This window comes from Nematolebias whitei, chromosome 1 (assembly GCF_014905685.2).
Source record: "Nematolebias whitei isolate Nwh7 chromosome 1, NemWhi1, whole genome shotgun sequence".
NCBI lineage: Eukaryota > Metazoa > Chordata > Actinopteri > Cyprinodontiformes > Rivulidae > Nematolebias > Nematolebias whitei.
The window spans coordinates 9,623,348-9,641,724 of NC_056498.1; the positions used below are offsets into that span (position 1 = coordinate 9,623,348).

The 18,377-nt window shown below is 43.4% G+C and overlaps 1 protein-coding gene across 1 annotated transcript in view; it reads right to left on the reverse strand.

Moving 5' to 3' along the window:
- pelp1 (proline, glutamate and leucine rich protein 1) overlaps positions 1-18,377 on the reverse strand; it is a 50,422-nt gene that overhangs the window by 1,252 nt on the left and 30,793 nt on the right. Inside the window, exons 15-18 of the mRNA XM_037675011.1 lie at positions 17,837-17,970; positions 16,627-16,729; positions 3,183-4,772; positions 972-1,304 (exon numbers count right to left, since the gene is read on the reverse strand). Coding sequence (XP_037530939.1) covers positions 972-1,304; positions 3,183-4,772; positions 16,627-16,729; positions 17,837-17,970 — 2,160 coding nt within the window. The remainder of the gene's footprint in view (positions 1-971; positions 1,305-3,182; positions 4,773-16,626; positions 16,730-17,836; positions 17,971-18,377) is intronic.

The following is an 18,377-nucleotide window of genomic DNA, read 5'->3' on the forward strand; positions in this document are numbered from 1 at the left end:
TCAAACTTGGGCTCTGTTACCATGGAGATCTAACCAGGCTCAAACTCGGGCTCTGTTACCATGGTGATCTAACCAGGCTCTATGACTGATGTCACAGTTGATAAGTTTATTAATAACTAATACAGAGTAGTCCCTCGCTACTTCACGATTTGCTTTTTGTGGATTCACTATCACGTTTTTTTAAAGTAAGATTGGACAGGACAATTGGTTGATTGACGGATGAGCCATGGATTGTTTATTTAAAATAAATGATTTTAAATGATTTTGCACCATGTGTGCAGCCCACAAGTGCAGGGGGAAGCTCCCTCCTGCAGCTGATCTCCTCCTCTGCATGCACACATTTCTCCTCTGTGCTGCATCAGCTTGGTGAAGGGTTAACCCTTTGCTGTCCAGATGCACCGATCGACTTTTGTCTTCAAACGTAAAACTCATTAAAGTATGTCACATCGTAAAATCGTCTTAATCACAAAATATAAACGTGTTAAAAGTTATTTTTAATTATTTTAGAACTTATTTGTTCAGTTGTTTCAGTGTAATTGATCAAGGACATTTCTGCTCCGTGCTGCAGAGCTGAAGCTGTGTGACAACCTTTGATGTCCTGCTGCACTTCTCTTCTCTACAATTTAAATTCTGTAACATTTTAAACAAACAATCCATGCCGTATGGATTGTTTGTTTAAAATGTTACAGTATTTAATTTTAAATTATTTAAGGAGGGAGATTGGAACAGGTGATGAGTGTGATTGCAGCCTGGCACATGTCATGACAAAGTTTACTGAACTTGAACTCAACTTGAACTTGGATTACTGAATCCCTACTTAGCAGTTTTTCACTTATCGCAGGTGGGCGTGGTTCTTAACACCCGTGATAAATGAGGGACTACTGTACAGACGGATTAAGACAGAACATTACTTTAAATGGCCAAACTACCACTTTAAATACTTATTTTACTTTATATCCAGTACTTTTTACCTTTTTCTTCTCTGTGTTTTGCTCGTCTTGTTCCACTGTGTCCTCATCTTCTCTCTTTCTCTTCATTCCCTTCTCCTCCTTTCCATCACCCTCCTCCCCGTCTTCTTTTCCTTCCTCCTCTCCTGTTTCTTTCTCAGTTCCTTGTTGATCTGCTTCCTTTAGGTTTCCTTGATCTGCGTCGGTCTGCTCCGGCTCTTGAACCTCCTCACCAGCCGAGGTTTCCTCAGCTTCACCTGCAGAGTCTTTTCTTTCTCCAGTTGCTGGCTCTTCCTCCTGATGAGTGGATGGCGGCTCATTTCTCCCGCTGCCTTCTTCATTTTCAGCTACAGACTCCTGTTGTGTCGAATAAAGATTTATATTTTAATCAACTTCCTTTAACAACGGTTTTGTTTCAAACTATGATGAATGAGAAAAAAACAGACCTATCATGAAGCCGATCAGAAGATATGGCTGGGACGAGAGAAAAGAGGAGACTACCATACTATCTCATCCTTTTGACAGGCGTATAAAAGGAGAAATAAATAAAAGAACAAAGCAAACTGGCCAAGGCCTAACATTGTGCCTTTCACTCCAGCGTGTTAAACTGAGCTCATGTTGTGATGAGGAATGATAGTTGTAGCCGTTTCGGTCAAACCTCGAAAATAGCGTTACAGTATTTGAGCGGTCATGTAACTCTTAATGTGGTGTGAATGATGCTCAGATACTACCGCGTCAAGTTTTACCTCAACGTCTGTAAAACTGACTGAATTCTCCTCCTTTTTGTTGTCCAAACGCTGTGGCAGCCATCTTGAATTGGGTTGAGTCCAATAGTTAATCAGTTGGGGTGCACCGATTGCAGTTTTCTGTCTGATCGCTGATTTCTAAAGTCTGACCTGCTGATTCCGATTTTGGCCGATACCAATTTTGTTTTAAAATAGACACTGTCAGGTGTTATAAGGTCACAATGCACCTTCAATTTTCCAATCTTATTTTACTGAAAAACATACCTTGAACAATATCCTAGAAACAAAACAAACCTGTTTTAACTGGCCATGAGGTAGTGCTCTGAAATATAAATGAAGTTTAGATAATTGTTGTAAAACTATAAAAAAAAATAAAAAAAAAAAATTGGCAAAATCAGTTTCTCATGTACCGTATTTTCCTCTGTACACGTCACACTGTCCTATAAGTGGCATCAGTCCATATTTGTCTAATAAAGTGGAAAAATCCATAAATACGTAACTTCGCCATATACGTTGCATTTATTACGCGTCACCGCTGACAACCTGGAAATGTGGACCAGTGTTGTGCCAAAAATCGATTGGCTGCCAAATGGTGGCCGCGGGAACGTGCATGGGAGGACTTTAACAAGAACTTAACAAGATTAACACCTAAACAATTATTTGTTTGCTTGAAATTATAGTCAAGGTGTGTCTCAGTGTAACTTTCCTTAATAAATACACTGACCGTCAAATTAGCTGCATTTCAAAACCTGATTCACAGAAGCGGGAGTGGGCAGAGGGACGAGCCTCTGTGCATTTCTTTGAAATTTAACAAGATAACTACCTAAAAATATTTATTTGTTTGTTCAACTTTATAGTAAAGGTGTGTCTCAGTTGAACTTTTACTTAATAAATGCACTTTAATGGTCAAATCAGCTGCATTTTGTAGGGGCAGCACAGAGAAATGTAGCTGATTCGGTTGCTCCAGGCAGACGACGGTGGTAGGCTATGGCAAGCCAAATGTGTCATTAATTACCAGATTTACCTATTACATGACACAACTGCATACCTTACGACTCGAGTGCCATCTAGTGACTGAAAATGATAGTGTTCAATATTTTCAGTCAGAATGAATGAGAACGATCATATCTCAGCCCAAAATTGGTTTATAAATATGGGAGAAATCCATAAATATGTCACTTCGGTGTATAAGTCGCAGGGCATGTAAATTATGAAAAAAAAATGCTTATACAGCGAAAAATACGGTAAGTATCGGCCGATCTCCCAAAATTAAGGAAATCGGGCCCATTTATTGGTGCACCCCAGTTGTAGATGTTCATCCAATGATTAACTTTCTCATCATAAAATGAATGGTGGTGGGCCTGTTTCTTTACAGAACCATCTCTAGAACCAGTTGAGAACCAACAGCATTTACTGGGAAGAAGCTTGACGTGGTCAAAGTGCACCTTTTTATCTAGTTTTACAAATGGGAGTGAAGTTTGCCACCTACCTGCTGACTCTGATTGGCTGTGTGCTTCTCCGAGGCAGGCGTCACCTCGTTCCCCTTGGCATCTTGCTCCCACAAGCTCGCCTCCTCCTGAAGGCCTCCTCTTTCACCTCCACCCTCTTCAGCAGTCTCCAGCCTTTCTTCCAGGGCCCCACCAGTGACACACAAGATCTGTGGCATGGTGGGATCATCCATCTGTTCGCTCTCCTCCTCCCTCTCTGCTTCTCTTGCTTCTTCCAGAACTCCGATGCTCTCCACCTCCTGTATCTTCATCCTGTCTTCTCTGAACAGTGTTCTGCTGGTCTGTAGCTCTTCTATCCCTCCTTCTGCTTCTCCCTCCACGTTATATGCCTCCACCTCCCCTTCCTCCATCGCTGCCTGAAGCACTTTATCATCCTCCATGCCCACCTCCTCAGACTTGTCCTCCGATCCTTCCAGCGGTGGTATATCCCCATCTTCGTCTTCCTCCTCCTCCTCTTCTTCTTCTTCAAGCTCCTCACCCTCCTCTTCAAACTCCTCGAACTCCTCCCCATCATAAAATTCACTCCCTTCTTCCTCTTCATCTTCCTCATCCATCCCATCCTCCTCTTCCTCAAGGTCTTCATCATCTTCCATGTCCTCATCATCTTCCTCTTCTTCATCGTCAGTACTGTTGATGTTGATGACAGCTGACTCTTCGTTGTTGGCAGGTGTGGGTGGGTGTTGGTGAAGGTGGCGACCCTGCTGGGTCAGCTGGTTCTGCAGCTGGTGCATCTGGAGAGGCAGACTGGCGGTACTGGGCTGATGTGCTGCAGAAGGCTGCATCAGCATCTGCTGGAGTTGAGGCTTTCCAGCCCCCGTCTCCCCTTGTCCACCACCGCCGGGCGAGGCCGAGAACGAGCTCGAGTTTAGCGATGGAACCAGTGAGACCACTGAGGCGCTGGAAGGAGGGAGGGAGTTGATGGGAGCAATGGAAGAAGTGGCCAAGTCATTGGGCAAAGAGGCTACATCTACTGTGGTTGGTGCTGCTGTGGTGGGAGCCATGGTGACGGAGTCTCCTCCCGGTAACGAGACCCCGGTGCTGCCTGGTGCAGAGGAGAACACGTTCTGCGAGTTTGTTGCCGAGTCATTCTGCTGATTGTCAGCGTTGAGCATCCCTGGAGGAACAATGACCACGCTGTCATCCGAGTCACTTGCAAGAGATATCTCCACGTCTTCCGCTTCCTCTTTGTCATAGCGGACAAACACAGAGCGCTGCCCTTCTGTGGGGGCAACAGGATCCTGATGGTGTGTCTGTGGAGACAACATCAAGTCTCCTGGAGCTGGGGCCTGACCTGGCATCCCTGGAATCAGGGATAAATGGTTTTCCAAGGAGCCCAACAGGGAAGTGGAGCCCAGGTTGAGAGAATGACGGGTAGGGAATGGAGGACCGGGGGCAGGACCACCCAGTAAGGTTGGCAAAGTTAGTCTGGGGCCAGGCCCTTGACATGAAAGGACCGAAGATGTGGTGGTGGGTTTCAGGGTGAGGGGTGGTAAAGGGAGGGCAATGGAGGGACTGCGTGAATGGAGGATGGCGTTACAGATGGTAAGTGCTTCAGCACAGAAAGTAGAAACCTGAGTAGAAGAAAAGAAACAGATCATTAAAAACAAGCGGTACGGCGATGTCCCCTGTCAATGAAGGATTTGAACAGTGAATGTTTGTAGTTTTCAAGAGTAAGTGTTCTTTTGGACTGGAATTTAACAGAGAATGTTAGTAAACTTTAATGTTTTTGGTGTAAGATATTCAAGTGGGGAGGAGTTACGCTAAGGAGAACAAGTGTGTTTTTTCTTGTCTGAGGCAGCACAGAGTGACCGAGCCTGGCGAGTGGACGGAACGCTTTCAGCCACGCCCACTTCTCAGTTCTGCATGGAAATCAGCTTATCAGCAGCAGGAGGAAGCTTATCCTGCAGTGTGGGCAGCACACAGGTGCTACATAATTTAAAATAATTTATTTTAAATAAAAATTCCATGCCAATCATGCGGCTCATCCATCAGTCAGCCAATTGTGTGTCATGTCCAATCTTATTTTGAAAAACCACGATTGAGCGAGTCTGCGATAAATGAACCACAAAGTAGCAAGGGACTACTGTATTTAAAAAACAAAAAACAAACATTAATGTGATGACAATGGTGCTGGAGTGCTGATGGCTCAGTGGGGGAAAAACGGTCACTGGTGTTTGAAACAACCTTTACAAAACATGCATCACTTATAGGGACGGCACTTTTAGCAGCTAATGTGTTTAGGCTAATATAACAAGTGCATTTTGAGTTTCTCTTCTTTTATGAATATTATACAACATGACTTCATAGCCCATGAACGAATCCACACTTTACCCTGTTACAACCACAAACTTTTAAGCATTGATGCTGAAATTATTTTTGACAAACCAGCACAAAGTAGAGCATACTGGTAATTATGAACTGGAAGAAAAATGTATCATGCTTTTCAACAGAATAAAACTCAAAGTGTGGCATACATTTGTAATTGGCCCCCTTTCCTCAGACACCCCAAACTAAAATCCAGAGCACCCAACAGATCCACAGTTTAGGTGGGACCAGTTCTCTGCTGGACACCTGTTAAAGCCTGGTTATATTTCAAGATGTGAAACACTGGAGCTTGCTGGAATGATTTGGGACGGCCTTTTTCTCATGGACATTTCATACTCGTCAATGTTCCCCTCCGCTAAGGGATTTAAAAAGTGAATGTTTGTGATTTTAACGATTAGTGTTTTTCTGGACTGGAACTGAACAGGGAATACAACTAAACCTGAATGTTTTTGGTGTATGATATTCAAGTGGGGAGGAGTTATACTGTGGAGAAGAACAGAGGGATTTTTTAATTGTCCAAGTGATGGATCATGGAGCGTGGAGGGAGCAATTTTGTCCACCACCAGGTGCAGAGAAGTGGGGGGTGGCCAATGGTGGTCCTGGCCACTGTAGACTAATCTTCAGCCACCCCAATCATTTGAAGAAACTATACTTTTAATCGACATAAAAACTAGAAAACATAGTTTCCTCAAATGATAAGTGGTGGTCGGTTTAGTTTACATATACAGTATACCATATTTTCCGGCGTACACGTCGCTCCACACTATAAGTTGCATCAGTCCATATTTGTCTAATAAAGTGGAAAAATCCATAAATATGTCACTTCGCCGTATACGTTTCATCTATTATGCATCACCGCTGACGTGTCACGTTTGTTACGTGTCACCGCTGACAACCCGGAAATGTGAACCGGTGTTGTGCCAAAAACCGATGGGCTGCCAAATGGCGACCGCAGGAACATGCACGGGAGGACTTTAACAAGAATTTAACAAGATTAACACTTAAAAACAATTATTTGTTTGCTCAAAATTATAGCAAAGATGTGTCTCAGTCTAAAGTTTGCTTAATAAATGCACTTTAATGGTCAAATTAGCTGCATTTCGCCAGGGTGGTGCAACTGGTTTGACAGTTCCAAGCAGTGAGTAGAACCAAGGTGGGGAGACTGTGGCAAGCCGACTGAGTCATTAATAGCTGGTGAAGATTCTCAGTCATCCAGGACATGGTAAATTCAAAAAAGTTCAAGACAAAAAAAAAAAGTATAAAGTAAAAAATAATCGTCAAGTTGTTTTTGTCTTGAACTTTTTTTGAATTTGTCCTTATAGCCACGTTTACCTATTACATGATACAATAGCATGCCTTACTGCTACTACTCTGCTGCCATCAAGTGGCTGAAAGTGGTACTGCTAAAAAAAAAAATTCAGTCAGAATGAAAGAAAATGTTCATATTTCAGCCAAAAAATGGTTTATAAATATGGGAAAAAAAAAATCCATAAATGCATCGCTTCGGTCTTTAAGTCACAGGGCATGTAAATTATGCAAAAAAAAGTACGACTTATAGGTCGGAAAATACGGTAATAATACCAAAATGGGGACAAACTGTCTAAAGACAAGTGTGCTAAGCTTTTAGAAACATGTTCAAAATGGCTGGAGGCTGTAATCGCTGCCAGAGGTGGATCAACAAAATACTGAGCAAAGGCTGGCTGTGAATGATTTTAGTTTTCTATTTTTAATAAATTTCCAAAAAATAAAAATAAATAAATGAAAATCTTGCATCACGTTGTCATAATTAGAATTCTGAGGAAATAAATTAATTTAATACAGTCTGGGATAAGGCTGTAACATGACAAAATGTGGAAAAAGTGAAGCACTGTGAAAACTTTCTGGATGCACTGTATATGGTGGTGGCCATCTTAGATTTTGATGTAAAAAGACTGTACTTATATAGCGGCTTTCTATCTTATTTCAAGATACTCAGTGTTTTTACCTACAATCTGTGCCTCATTTACCCATTCATACAGCACTCTACTAGATCTCTACAAAACTAATTGAACAAATTATTCTAAAGAGACTAATCAGTGCTTTTAGATCACATTTATACACTGATGGGACACACATCGGAGGCAATGAGGGGTTCAGTGTCTTGCCCAGGGACACTTCAGCATATGATTGCTGGTGGATTTGAACCCCCAACTCTCACATTGGAGGACGACTACTCTAACCACTCAGCCACAGCCACCCCTATGTGGCAAACAAATACTTTATGGTGACTTTTCTTACTCTCACATGCAGCCACACACCAAAATAGAAGTTTGCAAGTTTCTTAGTTTTCAAGTTATCCAGCTCACAAGGCGAACGGACAGACATGTATGGTGGCAGCCATGTTGGATTTCGACATGAACCTTTCTTATGTCTAGATGTAGCCACACACCCAAGTGGAAGTCTGTACCTCACTTATTTTTAAAGTTATGCTCACAACATGCACAAGTGGACAGAGTGGAGGTATTTCCAGTTCCCCGCTCTTCACTCTGTGGGGGTGGGACAAAAAGAACCATGGGGAGAACTCTTGATGAGTCCTCCTACTGCAGCCCATGTCAATTCAATTCACTTCAGTTTAGTTATATAGCGCCAATTCACAACAAAATTGTCTCAAGGCACTTTAAAGGAACATTCACAAATTAATTTTCGCTGCATAAGTCAGCTTTTTTGCACAAATTTGCATGCCTGCGACTTATACACCGAAGCGACTAATATATGTCCCCCCCCCCATATTTATAAACCAATTTTGGCTGAGATCTGACGATTTCATTCATTCCGACAGGGAGAATACTGAACACTACCATTTTCAGCCACTGGGGGCCCTCGACTAATATGGCAAGCCAAGTGTCTCATTATTTTTAAGTGTTAATTTTGTTAAATTTCGAAGAAATGCACAGCGAGTCGTCCCTCTGCGCGTTCCCACAGCTGCAAATCGATTTTTGAAATGCAGCTGATTTAACCATCAAAGTGCATTTATTAAAGAAAAGTTAGATTGAGACACACCTTTGCTATCATTTTGAGAAAACAATTGTTTTTAAGTGTTAATCTTGTTAAATTATTGTTAAAGTCCTCCCGTGCACGCTCCCGAGGCCGCCATTTGGCAGCCAATTGATTTTTGGCACAACACTAGGGCTGTATACCGAACCTCGGTTTTTTGGTACCGACCGAACTGTGTCGGTCCGTTGTGGATTGAAACGTCACTCTTTTTTCGGTGTAAAGTTTCAGTATTGGCTGTAACGTGTCACGTGGTTTCAGCACGCCAGCAGGTAAAACACCAGACATATGACAAACAGACTACGTGTTCACACCCAGAGCTGTATAGAGCTGCCGTACAGCTTGTATGTCTATGGTGCTGGTGACGCCCACAGACGGGGTTCACGTGTGCAGCACGTGTTGTCGAACAGCTTCAATTTACGAGTGGAAAGTTGCTCTGTGTTTTTCTGCAAGGAGAGAGAAGGACAGCAGCCTCCCCTCCTCCTCCTCCTCTCAGCATTAAAGTCAGCCTGTGAGTGTTGAACGACCTGATTCATTATCTCCACGACCAGACTCGTCTTCATCAAAGAACTCCGAGGACGGAGCTGTGTCCGTTTCATCTGGTGAGTTTACGTTTGTTAACATTACTGCAGCTTAATACGTACATCGTGGTGAATTAAACTAGAATCCATGTAACGCTAACTTTAAGATATTAGTGTGTAAATTTATTTTATGTATGTAGCTAGCTAAACTCTGAAGCTAACTAAAGATTGACACTAACAGATGAAGCTTAGCTTGTAAAAATGTGCTCATCCATCGGATCAGCTGCTTAAACAGTTTGCCTAATGTTCACTGTTTGTTTATGTTCTCCTCACAGGAGCCTCTGACCCTGAGGAGGACAGACAAAAGAACAGCGAGGTGGTGGTGGGGGGGCACAGGACAGTCACAAACTTTGTTGTTAAAAGTTTGCTGCCTTTTTCTACAGTGGAGCTGCATGTTGGAGGCAAGTAAACTGTAAAGGATGTTGTTGACAGTTAAACTTTTATCTCTCAGCCTAGATAAAGTTTTTTGAGCATTAATAACACAACCATGTTATTGTTGATGTTTTGTTCTCATGTCAATTAGGGAGATGATCAGAGCCCTAAACCCCAGAGAACCACAGAGAAGATTCAGGAAGACACAGAGGTGCAGATGTCTGCATCATCCCCACCTCAGTGAATCCAGTGACCTGCTGGTGGGATGTGAGGGACAATATGTCAAACTGACAACCAGGTATCTGTGTGTGCAACAAGCATCATCTACAGCCTCAGAGTGAATGTTTTCTACTGCTGGAGACACCATCAGCCTGGAGCAGCTTGTTTGTGTCCAGAGAAAACAGACATGTTGATGTTTCTGAACAAAAACTGTTCAGTGAAAAGGTCCTCAGTGTGTAGCAGTGAGCATTAGACACTGATGTCACTGGTTTGAAACTGGTCTTTAGAACTGGAAATTATTTGTTTATTTTTATGTATGAAAACTGTTTGGAATGGAAATACCAAAGTTAAAAAATAAAACTCAAGATTTGTACTGTAGTGTGCAACATAATTTTATTCTTGTTACAATTAATAGTAATTACGAAATTGGTACCGAAAAAAGAACCGTCAAGGAACCGACACCGAAGTGAAGGTACCGACACAGACTCTTTTTAGAAAGGTACCCAACCCTACACAACACCGGCCCACATTTCCTGGTTGTCAGTGGTGAAGCGTAACAAACGCGATGCGTCAGCGGTGACGCATAACAGATGCGACGTATACGGCGAAGCAACATATTTATGTTTTCTTCCACTTTATTAGACATTTTTGGACTGATGTGACCTATAGGGCAGTGCGACGTGTACGGCAGCAAGTACAGTACATAGAAAAGCCAATTGGTAAATGTCACGCACAATCAGAATCAACACAAAGAGCCTGGTTGTGTTTAATTTCAGTAGATGACACAGGAGGAAGATCTGTTTCTTGTGTTTATGAGAGGAGAAGCACTATCTTGGTCAGCACAGTCATGGAGAGCCGCAGGTTCTACAAGTCGTCTCCTGTGTGCAAAAAATTGCCCAATCTGCTTCCACACTTTCTTTGCTCATCTTTGTAAGTTTTATTTGACTTCCTTTATCATGTTTGCTGGAACAGCTGTAATGCTGGCTGTGTTTTCTCACAGCTGCTCTCAGAGATCAGCTGACTGCAGCCACTTTACATAAACAAACATGCCCACCAAGTTCTGACAAATGACACGAAGCTCGCTGCATGCCCCAGTAAGAAGTAGTTCTGACTTGGCACAATGAGCAAGATGGGATGCCAGCAAGTGGTAAGAGGCAATCTACGCAATTTCTGTCGTGCACCCATGTCAGCGAGACATGAGACTGGCCCTTCTCACAGACTATAAATCCAGCTTTAGTCCTGCTTCACAAATCTATCCTTTATGGACAAAGAATCTGTTCAGAGAGGCTAGAAGTTGTCCTGTTGCAGACTGACAAGTCATGTAGAAACAAAGAAGAAGCTGCTCTGCTCAGATTAACACTGCACTGAATACCTCACCCCACTGTGGAACATGGCTGTGATAGCATGTTGTGGGGAAGATTTTCTTCAGCAGGGACAGATAAACTGGTCAGAACTGATGGGAGGATGGATGGAGCTAAATGCAGGACGATCCTGGAGGAAAACCTGCTTCAGAAGAATTGAGACTGAGTGAACGCTTAAGCCCCCAGTATACTGCCGCGTACATCCATACGCAGAGGTACGCACGTAGGTACGCAGAGTTACGTGCGTACCCCTCAGGGTACCCTCCGTGCAAAGCTCCAATTTTTACAACCGCATACGCGTACGTGGTGTCGCACAATAAACTGCCCAGCGACGGACTGTTTTGTATGAGACACCAATGTATTAAATTCCCCTTCTTCTTCCCTGATCTGGCATTTTCTTTTGTTTTTTTGCCAAGAGGCAGTGATCTCTTCTCTGTTGATGCCATGACTGAAATAGTGAGAAATGGAGGAATTTGTCACGAGCGAAATAAACTCAGGTCCAGCGTGGCTGCGGGAGGGTCTGGAGATTTCCTGGTGGGCTGGTCTGATGTGTGGGCTGTAGAGCCAGCGCTCCCTGTTTTTTTTTATTTTTTAGATCTTTTTATTAACAACATATAAACACAGAACACTGCTGCTGCTGAGGCTGCCAGTGCTCGCTTTTTTTCTTTTTTCCGACCTGTCAATCAATCCAGTAGGCGTGTCAGTAAATGACCAATCAGCGACCTCAATTTGTCCCGAAGGTAAACGCCCCTTGTCTGTGAAGCTGCTCTGTACGCTGGAGTATCATGACTGAACCCTCTGCGTACCGTTCACGCGTACGTACGCATGAACGGACATACGCGGCAGTATACTGGAGGCTTTACCTTAACGACCTGAAACACCTTACCCAGATCTACAATGGAATGGGTCAGATAAGACATGTTCCATGTGTCAGAATGGCCCAGCTGGAAACCAAGAATCATTTTCCTTCCACTTCACAATTCTGCTCTACTTTGTGTTGGTTTGTCGCACAGAATCCCAGTAAATTACTTTGAAGTTTGTGGTTGTAACAAAACAAAACGTGGAAAACTTCCAAGCATCGTCCAAGATGTGTCTTCTGAAGTCTGGAGAGAAAAAACTTCTGATTTTCTTTAACCAGGCAAATCCCACTGAGATCACAGATCTCGTTTGTAAGGGAGGCCTGGGCCTGAAGGCAGCCTAACATACATACCATACCATACCATACCACTTTATTTATAAAGCACTTAAAACAGCAACAAGGCCAACCAAAGTGCTGTACAGACAAAACAACAGGTAACACACAAAGCAAAATACAAAATGAAATAAATCAGAATATAGACAAAAAACGATGCAGATAATGACGACAAACCAGTGTGGAGCATACAGGATCAAAACACAGATCATCTGGTGTTGAAAGCTATTGAATAGTAGTGAGTTTTTAAACGGGACTTGAAAACCGAGAGGGAGGGGGCCTGTCTGACAAGCAGAGGTAACTCGTTCCAGAGTCTTGGTCCTGCTACAGAGAAGGCCCTGTCACCTCTGCGCTTAAGACGAGTTCCTGGAACTGTGAGGAGCAACTGGTCCGCTGACCTCAGGGAGCGTGGTGAGACATGTTTTCATACTGTGGGAGGAAACTGGAGTAAACAAAGTAAACCCATGCAAACACAAAGAAAACATGCAAACTCCGCTCAGAAAGACCCCCAGGTACAAACCCAGGACCTTCTTGCTGTAAAGCATAAATGTCAAACCCGGGGGCCAAATGTGGCCCTCGTTGACATCTTATCTGGCCCCCAAGATGATATGTGAAACGTAAAATACTTCTATCTCTTGAAATTTTTCAGTAATATTTGATTATAACAAAGTCCATGCTCAATAATCCAGGTATACAATCCAACATTTTTTAGTCAGGTCATCTGGACAGTTTCTTTTTTTTTTTTGTGCTGAAACATTTCGCCTTTGATCCGAAAGGCTTCATCAGTCAAGGAAACGCACAACAAAACTGATTCTTCCCCCAACAACTTACTCTAAAGTGGAACAAACCAGTTCTGCTTATGATAAGATGGTCTCTTTGGTACGCCCCTCCTCCATTGCTGGCCCTCTTCCTTGTTGACAGTCTTGCCAAACTGGTTGAAAACAACAAAGTCCATGCTCAATAATCCAGGTATAAAATCCAACATTTTTCAGTCAGGTCATCTGGAAGAAACGTTTCAGCACAAAAAAAGAAACTGTCCAGATGACCTGACTGAAAAATGTTGGCTTGTATACCTGGATTATTGAGCATGGACTTTGTTATTGTTGTTTATTCTTTTCAGTTTGTCAGTTACATAACGGAAACAAAATTTATCTATTTCGATAGAAAAATTGTTTCTGAATCAAAAAAATTGATTTTGAATCAAATCGTGACTCCAAAAATCGGAATCGAATCGATTCGCCAGACACAGATATTCGCAACCCCAGTATTTACTGTATTATTCATTGTAAAAATCACAGCTTTTTGTCTAATTTGCATGCCCTGTGACTTATTCGGCAAAGCGACATATTTATGGATTTTTTCCCCATATTTTTACACCAATTTACGCCGAGATATGACCGTGTTCATTCATTCAGACTGAAAAATGGAGCAGTGCCATTTTCGGCCGCTAGAGGGCCCTCTAGGCTTTTGACGACTACCCGTATACCAGTAGGCATACCCCATTATTTGTTTATTCCAGACCCGCTAAAATCCCATCAGCCAGCGCCAAAAACGTCACATTGACTACGAGGAAAGAGGACAACACAACAACATTAGAGAAAATGCCGCCAAAGAGAAAGAGAAATTCATATTCTGTTGAGTTCAAGTTGCAGGTGATAAAGTTTGCAGATGAACACGGGAACCGTGCAGCAGATAGCAGGTTCGGGGTGAGCGAAAAGCTTGTTAGAGACTGAAGGAAGACTGAGGTCACCCTCACGGCCATGAAGCGGTCGAAGAGGGCGAACTGCGGGAGTAAGGCGAGGAGGCCAGCTCTGGAGGAAAAGGTGAAGACGTGGGTGCTGGAGGAACGAGCTTCTGGCAGAGGGCTGTCCACGTTGCAGCTTCGTCTCCACGTAATGGCGGTTCGCCAGCTGGACATCACAGAGTTTGCGGGTGGACCATCATGGTGTTTCAGGTTCATGCGCCGGAACCGCCTCTCCATCAGAGCGCGGACCTCCATGTGCCAGAAGCTGCCGGCTGATTTAACAGAGAAGATGGAGAGTTTCCACGCCTTTGTGGACAGGCAGGTGAACGAGCACCATCTCGCCTGACCACATTATTAATATGGATGAAGTTCCATAAACTTTTGACATTCCCAAGGGACGGAGTGTGGCGCAGAAAGGGGAGAAAAGCGTGACCATCCTCACAACGGGTCACAAAAAGTCCCACTTCACTGTGGTGCTGGCATGCTGCGCAGATGGATCAAAGCTGCCGCCCATGGTGACTTTTAAGCGTAAAACCATGATGAAGGAGGAGTTTCCCCAGCGCGTGGTTGTGATGGTTAATAAGAAGGGGTGGATGGACACAGACATGATGAACTTGTGCCTCACAAAGCGTTACATGAAGCAGACAGATGGATTTTTTTTTTTTGAGCAAAGAAAGCCCTGCTGGTAATGGACAGCATGTGTGCGCACATCACGCTGTAATTTAAAGATAAAATTAAAGCGTGCGACTCCATCCCTGCCATCATCCCAGGAGGCTTGACAAAAGTGCTGCAGCCTCTGGACATTTCTGTGAACCGGAGCTTTAAAGCAGCTCTGCGCCGCCTTTGGGAACAGTGGATGATGGACGGAGAGCACAGCATCATGGCTACGGGACGGATGCGCCACACGACGTTCCAGCAGGTCCTCGGCTGGATTGATAAAGCGTGGACCTCAGTGACCAAAGAGACGATCCAGTCGAGGTTCAGAAAGGCCAGGATGTTAGCTGGAGCTGGAGGATGACTCTGACAGCCCCGGGGAGGAAGAGGAGGAAGCACTGTATCACTTACCTCAGGAGTTGGTAGAACTCTTCGCCAGTGGCACAGCGGATGAAGAATTCAACGGATTTGAATTAAAAAAATTAATAAATAGGTGTTTCTCTCATCATTATGGGCGAGTGGGTGTAGTAATGTTAAAGCAGTTTCATTTTGTCAGCTTCATTTTTGTAATGTATTTTGGGGTTTAAAAGCCACTGGGACGTTATGTTAAGAAAATAAACGTCTCAGTTTCTCTGATACTCCCTCAACATATGGAATGACCACTGGTCTGGGTCTGGGTTCCTCATTTTCACCTGATGGCTGACTGGAACCCCAAAATACATTACGGCAAAGACTGGTTCATCCCAAAGATCCAGTCCCCTGACACAAACAGAGTAATATTGTGTACGCTGTTCTGTGTCAGGAGAGCTGTGATCAGTCTTACAACGGGGAAACTAAACAGCCACTGGCCAAAAGGATGGACCAGCACAGAAGATCAACATCATCAGGCCAAGATTCTGCAGGCTACACTCATCTCCAGGCCAGCGGTCACTCTTTCAGGATGAAGATGTTCACATCCTGGACAGAGAGGAACGATGGTTTGAGAGAGGAGTAAAGGAGGCCATCTTTGTGAAAAGAAACCGTCCATCATTAAACAGGGGTGGAGGCCTCCGGGTTCAACTGTCCCCCTCTTACAATGCTGTTATTGCTAGTATCACTCAACCCCCTGTGAAAAGTAAACAGCCATCAGTGTGCTAATGATCCATTGTTAGGCTGATGGTCCTTCTTGAGCATGTGATCAGCTGGTTTTGGTTGTCAGCAGCAAAACTGGTTGATCCACTCTGAGAAGGTGCTATTTAAGAGACTGAGCTGAATACAGCACCTCAGACTGAGGAAGTCTCTGGGATGAGAGACGAAACGCTTCTACATTTTTTTGCTTTGTTTTGTTTTTTTGAATGTCCAGAGGACCAGACTGAACTTTTTTTGATTTTTCTACCTGGATTATTGAGCATGCATCAGGATATTTTTGAAAAGCAGCTGATTTGACCGTCAAAGTGCATTTATTAAGAAAAAATTCAACTGACACACATCTTTGCTATAATTTTGAGCAAACAAATAACTGTTTTTAAGTGTTAATCTTGTTAAAGTCCTCCCGTGCACGCTCCTGTGGCCGCCATTTGGCAGCCAATCCATTTTTGGCACAATATCTGGCCCACATTTCCGGGTTGTCAGCGGTGACGCGTAAAAAACGTGACGTGTCAGTGTCGACGCATTATAGATGCGACGTATATGGCAAAGCAACATATTTAAGGATTTTTCCACTTTATTGGACATGATTGGACTGATGCAACTTATACGGCGGTGCAACGTGTACAGTGGAAAATATGGTAATTTGAGTTAATGTAGATTCTGAAACTGGCCCTTAGTTTGAAAAAGATTTTAATTTTGGCCCCTTTTGTAAGTGAGTTTGACACCCCTGCTGTAAGGGAACCATGCTAACCACCAAGCCGTTATGCTAAATCTTTAATTCAGATCAGCTGTAATGAGTTTCTTCTGCAGAACAGTCACCTTGAGGTTGCGTTCGGTGCGCCCGTTGCTGAGGATTGACACAGCGCAGGTCATAGGGGGAGGCCAACACGGTGATGGGACCAGGACCAGAGCCAGCAGTAATCTGAAATAAATCAAACTAATTATTTCAAAATGCACATAAAACATTCAGCTCTTTACTAGTCTTAGGAAGTACTAAATCACTTTAAAAAGTCCCTTGCATCACTACAGTAGTCCTTCGCTACTTCTCAGTTCATTTCTCGCGGACTCGCTCTATCGCGGTTTTTCAAAGTAAGAATGGACACGACATATTTAATTGGCTGAATGATGGATGAGCCGCATGATCTGCAAGGAATTTTTATTTAACATAAATTATTTTTAATTATTTAGCACCTGTGTGCAACCCACAGCTGTGGGAGAAGCTTTCTCCTGCAGCTGATCAGCTGATCTCTGTGCAGAGCAGAAAAGTGGGCGTGGCCGAGAGTGCAGACAGAGGCAGGGAGCTGAGATCATGACATGCTGTGCTCTTTTAGAGCGTTTAGCATTTAGAAACATTGTTTAGAATATTGCGAGAGTGTGGAAAGGCTTTAAAATGCCTTTATAGATAATATATATAAATACTAAAATAAACTACTACTTACTACTTGTACTATAATTACTACTTCGCCATTTTTCACTTATCGTGGGGCTCCAGGGTACGGCTCTCCCGCCATAAATGAGGACTACTGTATTTCCATTTTAAAACAGGCAAAACAGCCAGTGTTTCCCCTACCATTATACAAGCAGAGCACCCCACCCTGTCAACAGGAACCCCACCCTCAACCATCGACAATTGCCGGCAATGACGTGGCGTTAAACTAGCGGCGCGCAATACAGACATGCTAGCTTAAAAGCTACATCGGCAGTGCTCCGTTTTCCCTCCGTACCCGCCCTCCACCTCAAAAACTGTCGGTACAAACAGCACGCAACACTGGAGCGTCTCTGTCTCCATCCCCCTCTCCGTCGAGAAAAATCATGGGAGAGATGAGCGTCCTGCAGCGTAATACTAGTTGTTGTATTAAACTTTGATCAAGAGCAGGGAGGGTAGATGAAAATAAAACAAGAGGAAGAGAAACAACACACAAAAGCAAACACAGCTCAGATAATTGAAGAAGACTAGTTTTATTTTAAGACTATGTGAGGCCACGCTGCTGTTTTAAACTGAAAAAGATTGTGCTTGTTACTAGCATACCTGTACAGTTCTCGCCGAGTAAGGGCGCTGCTGTACTGTCCACTGATGCCTCCTGCAGGTTCACATGCAGACATGCTGCTCGACTGCTGCTGCTGGAGACGCACACAAAGCGGCAACACAACTTCATGGAGTCTCTGCAAGAAATTCAACAACACAACAGAAAATGACTGTCTACACAAGAATAAGTGGCTAAAATGTGATAATTAATAAAAATCTGTGTTTATGATAAAAATGTATATTAACTTTAACAAGCAGTACGCCAATGTCTCTTGTCTCGGAGGGATTTGAAAAGTGAATGTTTGTAGTCTTTGAGATGAGCGTTTGTCTGGTCTGGAACTGAACAGGGAATGTAAGTAACCTTAATGCAGTGGTTCCCAAACTTTTTCTGCTTTTTTTTTCTGGACCATATAGACAATATTTTGGAAATACAACAAATGCGTGGAAGATGGATGAAAAAGCGAAGCAGCAGATCAGCTGCAGCAAACTTCTAGCCAATTCCCCAAAGGCTGCAAAGATTTCCCTCTCCATCTCCTGCTATATC